At 45.7% G+C, this 14,474-nt stretch overlaps 1 protein-coding gene and 1 pseudogene across 1 annotated transcript in view; both read left to right on the top strand.

Moving 5' to 3' along the window:
* LOC135554533 (Ig mu chain C region membrane-bound form-like) overlaps positions 1–14,474 on the top strand; it is a 526,132-nt pseudogene that overhangs the window by 187,946 nt on the left and 323,712 nt on the right.
* The window catches only part of LOC135554531 (voltage-dependent P/Q-type calcium channel subunit alpha-1A-like), a 186,226-nt gene continuing 184,421 nt past the window's right edge, over positions 12,670–14,474 (top strand). The window contains exon 1 of the mRNA XM_064986875.1: positions 12,670–14,454. Coding sequence (XP_064842947.1) covers positions 14,159–14,454 — 296 coding nt within the window. The 5' untranslated portion in view covers positions 12,670–14,158. The remainder of the gene's footprint in view (positions 14,455–14,474) is intronic.

Here is a 14,474-nt window from a genome sequence, read left to right as displayed (position 1 = left end):
AGAATGCTTATCAACACAGGGAGACCTTGGGCTAGTAGTAAATGATCTAAACCGGTGGTGGACGATGTGGGAAGGCTTGTGAACTATACTGCCTTTGTATCGGAGTGGAGGAGGGACAGTTTAAAACCTATGACGTCATTTTTAGTTTATAATCTGTTGTAAATTGTACCATTTTCAGTACTCTCGAGAATAAAGCTATTGATTGATTTTGAGACTGGTCTCTGTCCATTTTATGCAACTAAGTATCTTACAAATTCTTAGGAATGGGCAGAGTGATTAATTGAATTGGTTAATAAACATATAGGAATTAAATTCCTCTAACACTCATCAGCATACATGAACACACATGCTTTGTTTAATGCCAGTGGCAGGCAATTGGTAAAAATAGACAAGAGTAAAGGGCCAAGAGAGCAGAGCCGAGAGAAGAAAAGGTTCTCATTGAAGCAAGCAGGAACTATGATACTATACTGCCACCTAGTGTCTATGACTAGTACTGTCAATGTTTCGGCCTCCCTCTCGTTGTCGAGATATGACGTCATCAGGCATAGCAGACACATTCCTCTGCCTCGGCGTTGCTGACTCGTGCCAGATCTTATAAGGCCTGGATAGGTGTTTTTACCTATCAGCTAACCACATCATATGTTCTAGCATTCAGTCAGTCGATGACACGGGCGGTGACGTTGTATGTAAGCATTGGTTGATGCATGCAACATCTGAGCAGGGGTTTACACCTGTTGTATAAAGCGCACGTGACAAATAAACTTTGATTTGATTAGTTAGGCTGCAGCTGGCCCAGAACAGAGCGGCACATCTTGCTCTTCATTATAGTCAGATGGCTAATATTAATACCATGCCAATGCCAGTCTCTCTTGGCTAAGAGTTGCGTTGACACACATACTTACCCCACCAGACATGCCACCAGGAGTCCTTTCACAGTCCCAAAATCCAGAGCAAATTCAAGGAAACTTACAGTATTATACAGAACTCCCTTCCATATTCCACACACACACACACACACACACACACACACACACACACACACACACACACACACACACACACACACACACACACACACACACACACACACACACACACACACACACACACACACACACACACACACACACACACTGTCTTTTCAATTGGAGTGGCACCCGTGTAATGCCTATAGCCCACACTGACTAGCTCTTCCTATCGATTAGGCCTCACGTCTGTAATGAATGTAGTCACTGCCAATTGTGAAAGTCGGCCAGTAGTAGGAGTGGTGGTTTGGCTGAGTTAAGGCACTGCTAATCCACTTACTCAGTTGTACCAGACAGCTCTGCTACTGCTGCTGCTACACTGCTACAATGGGACACCTCAGTCTGCTCACTATGCTATGGCTATCATGGCTAAGAGACACACACACTTACGGGGGAGAGAGGTGGGGTACGGACAATAGGGGATGATGAGAAAGGAGGTGAGGGGGGAGGGAAAGAGAGAGAGGTGGGGCTGGGAAAAGAGAGGATGGGGAGAAAGGAGGGGGGAGTGCTCTCTGCAGATATTCTGGTGACTTCATCCTCACCAGTAAACCATGTTGGTATACTTACACCAAGAACAGATTTGACAGCTTCTCTCTCTCTCTCTCTCTCTCTCTCTCTCGTCTCCTCCATCCCCATCACACCACTCCCATCTCCCTCTCTACAGGCTTTACTCTCATCTTCCAAAACAAGTAATTTTATACTGCTTTTTTTAAAGAACATGTCCTCAAGGAAAAGAGAATGTGATGTGAATCTAATGGAGATACATTCTATCTGGCAGAGACAGCTTCCTCTTAGGGAAGTACATGCTTGTCTCTTATTGTTGCATTGCACTGTACGGTACTGTATGTACTGTAAGCCAATAAAACACCATTGAATTAGACTGTTACAGAGAATTCCGTGCTCCTCTGGTAGAAGACTGTGAGCAGTAGGAGCCTACTTATGAGCGGGTTAATAATTCCAGCTGTTTAAAAATGTATTGTGCTTACATCAGCATCGCTTCGGCCTGCCTGTGTGTACTGCAGCGCCTAGACAGGCACACACACACACACACACACACACACACACACACACACACACACACACACACACACACACACACACACACACACACACACACACACACACACACACACACACACACACACACACACACACACATACACTCTAATTGGCCTGCTGCTCTGGCAAATGGATGAGATTGTTTTAAGGCTTTTGAATCGTATCTGTTCAATTGTTTGAATGGAGATTGAACACAGATGTGTGTGAAATATTTTCAATACATGTTTCTCTATGAGCATGTGCATGAGCTTGCCTCTGTACCGTTTTGAAAAAGGGATTTTGAATATGTATTGAATGTGTTGGATTGTGGACATTGTCTCTTCCACACCCGCACACCGCTACCTAGTTCAGATGGTTTTGTCCTCTCTGGTTTTGTTTGAACATGCTGGATGTTGATCTAAGTGTGTTCAGGGTAATAGTTTAGCAGTCTCATCTTCTTCCTCTATCACCCTTTCTCTCTTCTTCTCCACATCTCCCTCTCTTCCTACATCTCTCTCCTGCTTTTCTCTCTCCCCTCCATTCCTCTATCACCACCTTCTTTCCCTCTACCCCTCGCTCTCTCTCACTCTCTTCCTCCTCTATCTACCTTCTCCTATATTCCCCTCTCTCTCCCTCTCTCCTCATCTATCACCCTGTCCCTTAAAAATCTCACTCCTTTTCCTGTTCCCTTAGTTACTCCCTTACCTCTCATGCCCCCCCCCCCCCACACACACACACACACACACACACACACACACACACACACACACACACACACACACACACACACACACACACACAGGGGACTGAGGAATTAGCAGCCCTCTATCTGTGAGCATTCTGTGAGTCCCAGTTTTAAACATCATTAACATAGACTACTCATCAACCTGATCACACACACACACACACACACACACACACACACACACACACACACACACACACACACACACACACACACACACACACACACACACACACACACACACACACACACACACACACACACACACACACACACACACATATACAGCACACACAACCCAATACTAACACACCTGATTTAAGGGCTTGACAATTGGTTGATTAGTTGAATCAGGTGTGCATTGGGCTGGAACAAAAGCCTGCATACCAAGTGGGTTCCCGGGACACTGCATTGGACAAAGATGACAGTTTTGATAACATTGCTATTTCTGTCCTTTGTCGCCTGTCTGTATCGTAACTTCTTACTGGAGTAAGTCTGTCCTTTGTAGCCTGGCTGTCTACTTACTGCAGTAAGTCTGCCATTTGTAGCCTGGCTGTATCGTAACTTCTTACTGGAGTAAGTATGTCCTTTGTAGCCTGGCTGTCTACTCACTGCAGTAAGTCTGCCATTTGTAGCCCGGCTGTATCGTAACTTCTTACTGGAGTAAGTCTGTCCTTTGTAGCCTGGCTGTCTACTCACTGCAGTAAGTCTGCCATTTGTAGCCTGGCTGTATAGTAACTTCTTACTGGAGTAAGTATGTCCTTTGTAGCCTGTCCACACAGTGACTACTTACAGCAGTAGGTCTGTCAGAGCAGAGGCAGCGAGAGACGGTTCACCAAGGACAGAGAGGCAAAGGCAGAGGCAGAAGGAGAGAGCTCTACATGCCTCCAGCCAATGAATTATTCAGCTTTATGAATCATTGAGTCACACACGGCTCCTTCTTAGACTGCATCTCAGAACCACCCAGCCTCACAGCCTACAGGATGCACCGACCACTTGGTCTGAGACCTGAGCTTTCAGAAAAACATCTCCTGATAGGGCTTAACACGTTAAATGGATGATTGTACAGACGCAGATGAAGCCTACTCAGGGACCTCTCCATTGAGGATGCTTATTGGAACCTGTCTTATTACGGGTCCAGGCAAGTAAGGCAACCACCCCTGAGAGGGTTGTGTAACTCTGCACACATGTCCATACTTGTTGGTTGTCCATTCCATTGGTGTTAAATATGGTGTTTCTCTCATTGCTGATAAGTATCTTAGTGGCAGAGACACCACATCAGCCTCCACACACTAAGATCCACATTGTATTTATTTGATACAATCTGGATCTTAGTTCCAATTTTTCCAGTACTTCTTCTACAGAGTAGGTGGGAGAAGGAGGAGGAGGCAAAGGAAGATGAGAAGGAAGATGAGGAGGCCAGGCTGTGCTTGAAGGGGGAGAGACCGGGTCTCCTGCAGGGGATGATTAGGGACGTCTGACTGAGAGACAACACAGCACACTCCAGGGTGGCAGAGATTATCAGCTGGCCACACAGTCAGCATATATCAAACAATGAAGGTGACAAGTATGCAACAGAAAGATGAGACATATGGGCACGGGCACACATGTACTGCAAACACACATACACACATACACACACACTGTCAGGGTATGCGTGAAGGGCTGTAGGAAGTCAGGTGTAGAAGAGCAGATAGTTAGTAGTAACACAGAGCCTTTTATTTGGCAAACCAAATGCACACGGTGCAAACAAACACGAAATACAAAATACGGGTTGAACATAACCCAGCGCAACTAGCCTAAAGTGGGCATACATGAACACAGAAAAAACAATACCACACAAAGACATGGGGGAAACAGAGGGTTAAAAACACAACACATAATGAGGGAAATGAGAACCAGGTGTGTGGAAAAATGAAACAAAACAAATGGAAAATGAAAAATGGAACGGTGATGGCTAGAAGACCGGCGACGTTGACCGCCGAACACCGCCCAAACAAGGAGAGGCATCGACTTCGGCAGAAGTCGTGACACGCACGCACACACAGATATGCGCAAACACACACACACAAACAGATATGCGTGCACATGTGCAAACACACACAGAATCAAAAAAGCACACTCATTAACCCACATATTCAAATAAACACACACACACACACACACACACACACAGACACACAGACAGACACACAGACACACAGACACACACACACAAAGACACAAAGACACATCTAGAGTAACCCTCATGTTTTTTCACCCATTTTTCACCCATCTTTGAATGAACTCCACTCCCCCCGTCCCTTTATTCATATGCCAACTGCCATAGCTAAAAAGTGTTTCTTCCATGAGTTTAGCCCCTCCACCCCATGTTTGATATTCCACTGTGTACCATATTGCAATCTCCACCCATCCATATTTTCCTCTACACAGCGCTTGTTTCTGTTTCTGATTTAGGTGTATTCCTCTGGCTCTGAGTTCGACCTGCTCAAGCGCATTCGATGCGTTTAGCATCAGGCGGTTATGTCCGCGGGACACGCTATCGCACACAGACACGGCACCCACAAAGCAGGCCGCCTGTGTGGGCGGGAGGCGCTGGATCCGGCACGGCGGTTCACCCAAGCTGACAGAGCTCATCTCTCAACCGGCGCGAGGAGCCAGAGAGCGGCTAGCTCACAGACTCTGTTTCTATGGGCCAGCTCAAGCATGTGTGCCGCGCCCGCGCCCGTGCCCAATTCAACCCTACCCCCACCGCTCCTCAGAAGTCTCTCTTGCTTGTTGACTGGGGGAAGGATCCACCCAGGAAGGAAATGTATGTCACAGTGGGTGCAATATGTTTTATGTATGTGGCTATTTGAGAAGTGCACAATGTGTATGATGGGTAATGTCCAATGTGTGTATTATGCTGAATGTGAAATGTGCATTGTTTATTTTGTATGCATCCGTACTGTGTGTCTAAGACAATTTTCCTCTCAGGGACATTAAAGTTCATCCTATCCTAACATCCTGTCCTAGAAATCACTGTATTCTACTGGCCAGCTAGTTCCATTGTCCCGTTCAACTGCTGCAGGGCCAATAGCTGTCTGTGGTGCTGAAATGGTCCACAGCATCAACCCTAATTCACAGCCCTCTCCTGGGGGACGTTTTAGTTCTTGCCCTGCACTTACACACCTGATTCAACTCACTAATTACCAAGCCCTTGAGTTGTTGAATCAGGTGTGTCAGGTATTTACCAAGCCCTTGAGTTATTGAATCAGGTGTGTCAGCTATTTACCAAGCTTTTGAGTTGTTGAATCTGGTGTGTCAGGTATTTACCAAGTCCTTGAGTAATTGAATCAGGTGTGTCAGCTATTTACCAAGCTTTTGAGTTGTTGAATCTGGTGTGTCAGGTATTTACCAAGTCCTTGAGTTGTTGAATCTGGTGTGTCAACTATTTACCAAGTCCTTGAGTTGTTGAATCTGGTGTGTCAACTATTTACCAAGTTTTTGAGTTGTTGAATCTGGTGTGTCAACTATTTACCAAGTCCTTGAGTTGTTGAATCTGGTGTGTCAACTATTTACCAAGTTTTTGAGTTGTTGAATCTGGTGTGTCAACTATTTACCAAGTCCTTGAGTTGTTGAATCTGGTGTGTCAGGTATTTACAAAGCCCTTGAGTTGTTGAATTAGGTGTGTCAGCTAATGACCAAGCCCTTGAGTTGTTGAATCTGGTATGTCAGTGCAGGGCTAGAACAAATGTGTCGACAGTCTGGTGGTCCTGCAGTAGAGGACTGGAAATAAAGGGCTAAAACAGGTATCAAACAATGGACAGTTCTATTGGCCTGGAAGTTGTTCAATTGAGCAAGGAACTGTGGTCATTTTCACCACCACGGACAGTTCTATGTGTCTCTAGTTCAGTTGTGTGTCCAAATAACCATACCAGTGTACTAAATAATTTGCGAAAAAAGATTTATAGTATGTGAAATTTCGAATGCATGACCTAATGCTCAAATGCATGATCTAATGCTAGATTGCGTTGACTCCCGTCATTCGTTCATTTTGGTACAGTGCGTCAATTTATCTGATTATCAGTTGTTGTCAAACACTTGAGTCGGAAAAACAAGTGAATTCTAGTAGATTAAATGCTGAAATGACTATGCAGTGTAAGTATGTAGTAGCCTATGCTGCTATGGGTATTTGGACTCGGCCTGTGCTTCTTAATCCTGAGGTGCATTCAGTTCGCTTGAACTTTCACTACGTTGTGGAACGGTTTTTGCTGAACGACACGTTTCGCCAAAACGTTCTTGTACGTTCTTGAACAGACTTTGAGGGATGTGTGCTCCCGTTTGGTGGGTGTGCGAGGTGTGGCTTGAAGCAATGAGTGACGTATTTAAAGGCCTGTGGCCAAGCTCACAGCGTTCCCCAACCCACAACCCAACGTTTTTCAACTGGTCGTTCAGTACAGCGCTGTTTCCGTTCAATTAAACAAACATAAAAAGGCACTGAACGCAGCCCTGGTCCTGTGGACCCAAATGGGTGCACACTTTTTTTGATACCCTAGTACTACACAGCTGATTAGACAAAACAGAACTGTCTGTGATGCTGAAAATGGTTTTTTGCTGGAACTGTTGCTGTGGGTCGTTTTAAGCACCACGGACAGTTCTGTTGGCCTTGCAGGATCTTGAATGGTTAAGGGAACTATCCATGGTTCTGACATGGTCCAACACAATAAATAGGGTGAATTTTGAATGGGTAGAAGACTGGTAGTGTTGGTATTTGTAAGGGCTTTTCATTTTATTTTACCTTTATTTAACCAGGCAAGTCAATTAAGAACAAATTATTATTTTCAATGACGGCCTAGGAACAGTGGGTTAACTGCCTGTTCAGGGGCAGAACAACATATTTGTACCTTGTCAGCTCAGGGATTCAAACTGGAAACCTTTTGGTTACTAGTCCAACGCTCAAACCACTAGGCTACCCTGCCACCCCAAGTTAAGTTAAGTTTCCTCCCATGGCCTTTCTACCATCGTTACACTGTCAAAAGTAACTGCCTAACTCATTAACTTCAATGATTAGTGGCAACTCAAACATCTCCAACTGTCAGTAGAACTCAAATCATAAAAGTAGTTCTAACTCATGTCAATAAGATTTCTTATCACTTAAAGTTGTATGAGTACTGTCAACAAATATTATGTTATTTAGTAAATATAACTTTATGTATTTGTTTTCTGCCAGGGCGGCAGGGTAGCTTAGTGGTTAGAGTGTTGGAATAGTAACCGAAAGGGCGCAAGTTCAAATCCCCAAGCTGACAAGGTACAAATCTGTCATCCTGCCCCTAACCAGGCAGTCACCCCACCATTCCTAGGCCATAATTGAAAATAAGAATTTGTTCTTAACTGACTTGCCTAGTAAAATAAAGGTAAACATTTTTATGTTAAAGTTAATCTAACATGTATTACATTATTTGTTCTTACTTGACTCTATTATGTTTTACATCTTCACTTAAAATAATAAAGTAGTAGTCAGACACATTGATACTAGAGTAAAAACACTTAATTTATCTGTGTTGTGATGATATAGAATTATTACGTTTTTGAAAGTTACCAATATGTAATAGTGCCACATGACTTGTTTGAAGAAAGAAAAGTATATTTCTAAAATAGTATTAAGCAGTTTTAGGTGTAATTGATCATGATGACCGGATATCAAATTAGCTAAATACAATTAAATAATAAGAGAAGCCATTCCCACCATCAAGAAGGTAATGTGCACCACCACCGCTAATGCAGCACACTGTAATGCGTACAGCTCTACCTCCAGTTACCACTAGAGGGATGAGCACTGTGTTCAACAATGACTGGTTACAGCTCTACCTCCAGTTACCGCTAGAGGGATGAGCACTGTGTTCAACAATGACTGGTTACAGCTCTACCTCCAGTTACCGCTAGAGGAATGAGCACTGTGCTCAATAATGACTGGTTACAGCTCTACCTCCAGTTACTGCGAGAGGGATGAGCAGAGTGTTCAACAATGACTGGTTACAGCTCTACCTCCAGTTACTGCTAGAGGGATGAGCACTGTGTTCAACAATGACTGGTTACAGCTCTACCTCCAGCTACTGCTAGAGGGATGAGCACTGTGCTCAACAATGACTGGTTACAGCTCTACCTCCAGCTACTGCTAGAGGGATGAGCACTGTGTTCAACAATGACTGGTTACAGCTCTACCTCCAGTTACTGCTAGAGGGATGAGCACTGTGTTCAATAATGACTGGTTACAGCTCTACCTCCAGCTACTGCTAGAGGAATGAGCACTGTGTTCAACAATGACTGGTTACAGCTCTACCTCCAGTTACCGCTAGAGGGATGAGCACTGTGTTCAACAATGACTGGTTACAGCTCTACCTCCAGTTACCGCTAGAGGGATGAGCACTGTGTTCAACAATGACTGGTTACAGCTCTACCTCCAGCTACTGCTAGAGGGATGAGCATTGTGCTCAACAATGACTGGTTACATCTCTACCTCCAGTTACTGCTAGAGGGATGAGCACTGTGCTCAACAATGACTGCTAAGGTGGATTATAATGACAAATCATCAAATACATAAAACAACGTTAAACATGGCACGACCACTGAAAATGACTAATCAGAACTACTTAGTACTTACACTTGAAAACAATTACTAATGAAGGTAAATAATTTCAGTAGAAGGGAACTTAAATTGTTATGTTCACTACAACAAATACTCATATTCAAGCAACTTCAATTGGTATTGTTCAGAATACATAACGCAAAAAATTAATAGAACACAAAAACAGTTAAGTATATACAACTTTAAAAGAACCATATGTGTGGTGATGTCACTTTATTACTTTAAGATTTGAACACTGCAATACTTTGAGTTGGGTTACTCGAATGGTTCTAGAAATGGTTTTCCACATATATGTTTTTTAACCGTGTACAGTGTATAGAGACGAGCTTGTTAGACCTAGATCTTGACAGTGGGTCACTCTCACCGCTGAAGAAAACATTGATCCACGCTTCATGTGATACCCGATACGCGATAACAGTTAAGGTCGCGCCGATATCCATCGTCTTCTTTCTCCCACAAGAACGTTGTCTCACCATCAAGTTTATATACTGCTCCAAAAAATAAAGGGAACACTAAAATAACACATCCTAGATCTGAATGAATGAAATATTCTTATTAAATACTTTTTTCTTTACATAGTTGAATGTGCTGACAACAAAATCACACAAAAGTTATCAATGGAAATCAAATGTATCAACCCATGGACGTCTGGATTTGGAGTCACACTCAAAATTAAAACCACACTACAGGCTGATCCAACTTTGATGTAATGTCCTTAAAACAAGTCAAAATGAGGCTCAGTAGTGTATGTGGCCTCCACATGCCTGTATGACCTCCCTACAACCCCTGGGCATGCTCCTGATGAGGTGGCGGATGGTCTCCTGAGGGATCTCCTCCCAGACCTGGACTAAAGCATCCGCCAACTCCTGGACAATCTGTGGTGCAACGTGGCGTTGGTGGATGGGAGCGAGACATGATGTACCAGATGTGCTCAATTGGATTCAGGTCTGGGGAACGGGCGGGCCAGTCCATAGCATCAATGCCTTCCTCTTGCAGGAACTGCTGACACACTCCAGCCACATGAGGTCTAGCATTGTCTTGCATTAGGAGGAACCCAGGGCCAACCGCACCAGCATATGGTCTCACAAGGGGTCTGAGGATCTCATCTCGGTACCTAAAGGCAGTCAGGCTACCTCTGGCGAGCACATGGAGGGCTGTGCGGCCCCCCAAAGAAATGCCACCCCACACCATGACTGACCAACCGCCAAACCGGTCAGGCTGGAGGATGTTGCAGGCAGCAGAACGTTCTCCACGGTGTCTCCAGACTCTGTCACGTCTGTCACATGTGCTCAGTGTGAACCTGCTTTCATCTGTGAAGAGCACAGGGCGCCAGTGGCGAATTTGCCAATCTTGGTGTTCTCTGGCAAATGCCAAACGTCCTGCACGGTATTGGGCTGTAAGCACAACCCCCACCTGTGGACATCGGGCCCTCATACCACCCTCATGGAGTCTGTTTCTGACCGTTTGAGCAGACACATGCACATTTGTGGACTGCTAGAGGTCATTTTGCAGGGCTCTGGCAGTGCTCCTCCTGCTCCTCCTTGCACAAAGGCGGAGGTAGCGGTCCTGCTGCTGGGTTGTTGCCCTCCTACGGCTTCCTCCACGTCTCCTGATGTACTGGCCTGTCTCCTGGTAGCGCCTCCATACTCTGGACACTACGCTGACAGACACAGCAAACCTTCTTGCCACAGCTCGCATTGATGTGCCATCCTGGTTGAGCTGCACTACCTGAGCCACTTGTGTGCGTTGTAGACTCCGTCTCATGCTACCACTAGAGTGAAAGCACCGCCAGCATTCAAAAGTGACCAAAACATCAGCCAGTAAGCATAGGAACTGAGAAGTGGTCTCAGGTCACCACTTGCAGAACCACTCCTTTATTGGGGGTGTCTTGCTAATTGCCTATAATTTCCACCTGTTGTCTATACCATTTGCACAACAGCATGTGAAATGTATTGTCAATCAGTGTTGCTTCATAAGGGGACAGTTTGATTTCACAGAAGTGAGTTACATTGTGTTGTTTAACTCTTCCCTTTATTTTTTTGAGCAGTGTATATTGACCAGATGATGACTTCAAATATGGACTAATTCGCAGATCGCCCTTAAGTCCATATCCTCTTGATCATTTACCATTCAAAGCGGCTGCTATTTCAGGCGGAAATACCAGCAACCAACTCAACACAAATTGCAGAAAGTAGAAACCACAAATACAAAGTCGTATTCATTCATATAGTCACAGGGTCTATTTAGGCATATATAGACTCCACTTCATTTGCACATCATGTAGCCAGAATTGTGCATTTGATTTCAGAATGCTCGGCAATGGCAATGGACGAGGGACATTAGGGACGGCCGTACCTTGAGCATTAGTGACATGCATGCGGGACTGAAGAGAGAGAGGGAGGGCGAGAGAGTAGAGCACTAGCACCTGCTCGGATTCAGAGAGCGAGAGGAACGGGGGTGGAAGAGCGAGAGAGACCATAGAGGAAGAGCGAGAGACGAGGGAGGGAGAACTTCGTCCATTAATTTCCAAATGTCTACAGCTAAGAATAGCCTGTCGACGTTTCTCTCTGCACGTTCCCTAACGCGGGCGCGCGCTCTCTCTCTCTCCTTCCTCTCTCTCTCTCTCTCTCGCACACACACACACGCACAAACACACACACACACACAGGATGCCACACATCTCCCACGAGACGCGCGCACGTGTACGCACACACGCTCGCTGTCTCACGCCAGGGGGTGCAGCTGTATCCCCTAGCGCGAGCTCCACACGCCAGGAGAGATGTACCCCCCCACCAACCTCTTTCTTCCTCACCAAAACACACATAGCTCACACACAAGGCTGACCTTGACACAGTTACCAGGTCGTTCATGAAATAGCAATAAAAACAAACATAATCATCCATCCATCTCGACCCCCCACACTCTCACAATCACCAAGCAACCATGTCCCTCCGCGGATCTCTTTCACCACAGAGGTATTTTACGCATTATTTTTCCATTGATGTGTGCTAGAATGTGTGTACGACAGGGACAGGCATCGTGAATCCAGGGCTGGGCATATGGCTATAGTTCCTAAATAAATCAGGGCTCACCTCACCGTGCACGGGTCTGGAACTTGAACGAAGGGGAGCGAGGAGTGAGTATGTGAGTGGGGGCTGTGTGCGTCATGTGCTGCAGCGCCTGGCGGCAACACACACATTGGCTACACACACAGGTTTCGGGACAGAGCTTTTCTCAGGCATTCAGCGCTGAATTGATCGGCTCTAGTCGCTTCGTAGACTATAGTCCAAAATACTGGCGGATCTGGACGGAGACAATTTCGTGTTCTGATCTCTTAAATCTCTTTAAAACAACAACATTTCTAGTCATTTCTACTATTTCTAAAGAAAAGGGGGGGCTATTTCCTCCCTTTCCATCCATCCATTCTTCCATCTTTCCCTCCCCTAAGGGCCGCTGGACGGATAGCCGAGGAGGCCGTGGAGCGCAGTTGTTCAGGAAGGGGAGAAAGAAGACGAGCAGGACACTGTTTTTCCCCAGCGGGCAGAGGCACTCTGCGGGGAGGGGTTGGTGTTCGACTTTCACGGCTTCTGCACTGCGCTCGACCCGCTTGTGGAGATCACGATGACTGGTGGCGAGACACCCGAGCGGTGGCGGATGCTCCCCACTCTGCTATGGTGATGTTGCCCGCGTCCAAATGTCCCCTCCTCGGATGAGACCACGTATGAATGGACAGGTGATGGAGAGAATATGATCTTTGTGTCGAGGGGGACATCATTTCATTGTTGATTTAGCTCTAATATTAGCCTATATTACATTACAAACCACGACGGATTTCAATTAAAGATGATTATTGAATGCAAATAAGAAAATTCAACAAATGTCACATTTATCCTTTTCGTGTATAAGGATGCCAGTTCATCTTTGCGCGCGTGTAAAGCTAGTGTGAGGTGGCGGGAGACAAATTAGCCAGTGTACCAAACATTGCGGATGTTACAAAATAAATAAATAATTATAGATTTTAGCTATTTTTTCCAACATGTTTTGGTGTCTGAAACGTACCATGGCAATCACGACCAACATGCCCGGTTGAGGGGAAAAACTTGGTGGATTTATTTTCTTATTTTGATAATCTGATTGATTTTAATATTGTGCTGTGGTCATGATGACAATACAACATTTTATCTTCAAGCGAAGCACAACGGGCTTCTGACGAGCCTATCGCACCGTGGAAATGGTTCGGGAGAAAACGATGGAGCAGCCATGGAGAACATGAAACATTTATACTAATTCATCTTGGAATGTCCCCAATCTGATATCCCCAATATCCCAAACGAGCCTTACTATTATTTTTTGGACATCTTAAAACGACCTGGAGAGGAATTGTGAATCCTACTGCACTGATAGTCGTGCAACAAGCCAAGCTATCCACCCCACCCCCACCCCCACCCCACTCCACGTTGTATTGTTTTTACACCCCCACTTGACCATTAGCACTAACCACAGAGAGAGACCAAAGCCTACATGTCGTCTTCATCTTGTAAAGGCTGCACCATATAGGCTACCGCCCGGCAACTCTCCGCCTGTGCAGGTGGAAGAAGCAGAATAAAACAGTTGAGTGTCTGAGCAGTCCGCAGGCAGATGGGATGTAATGTTGTGTGGTCGTGCTGAGCAATCGCCTCCTTCTCAGCTACAGCTGCTTTGTAAAGATTTGGTGTCCAGAGAATGGCGCGGTTCGAAAACGAGATGCCGTCCAGGTATGGCGGCGGCCACGGCCATGGACCAGGGCATGGGCATGGACCTGGAGGCCCTGGCCGCGGAGGCAGCCGGCAGGGTGGCCCGCCTGGAGGCCCCGGGGGACAGCGGGTCTACAAGCAGTCCATGGCGCAGAGAGCCCGGACCATGGCCCTGTACAACCCCATCCCGGTGCGTCAGAACTGCTTCACCGTCAACCGCTCGCTGTTCATCTTCAGCGAGGATAACTTTGTGAGAAAATACGCCAAAAAGATTACAGAATGGCCATATCCTTTACATGTTTCTC

This window comes from Oncorhynchus masou, chromosome 14, assembly GCF_036934945.1.
Source record: "Oncorhynchus masou masou isolate Uvic2021 chromosome 14, UVic_Omas_1.1, whole genome shotgun sequence".
NCBI classification, from domain to species: domain Eukaryota; kingdom Metazoa; phylum Chordata; class Actinopteri; order Salmoniformes; family Salmonidae; genus Oncorhynchus; species Oncorhynchus masou.
Note: the sequence above shows the minus strand (reverse complement) of the source record. Positions and strands in the feature narration are given on the sequence as shown.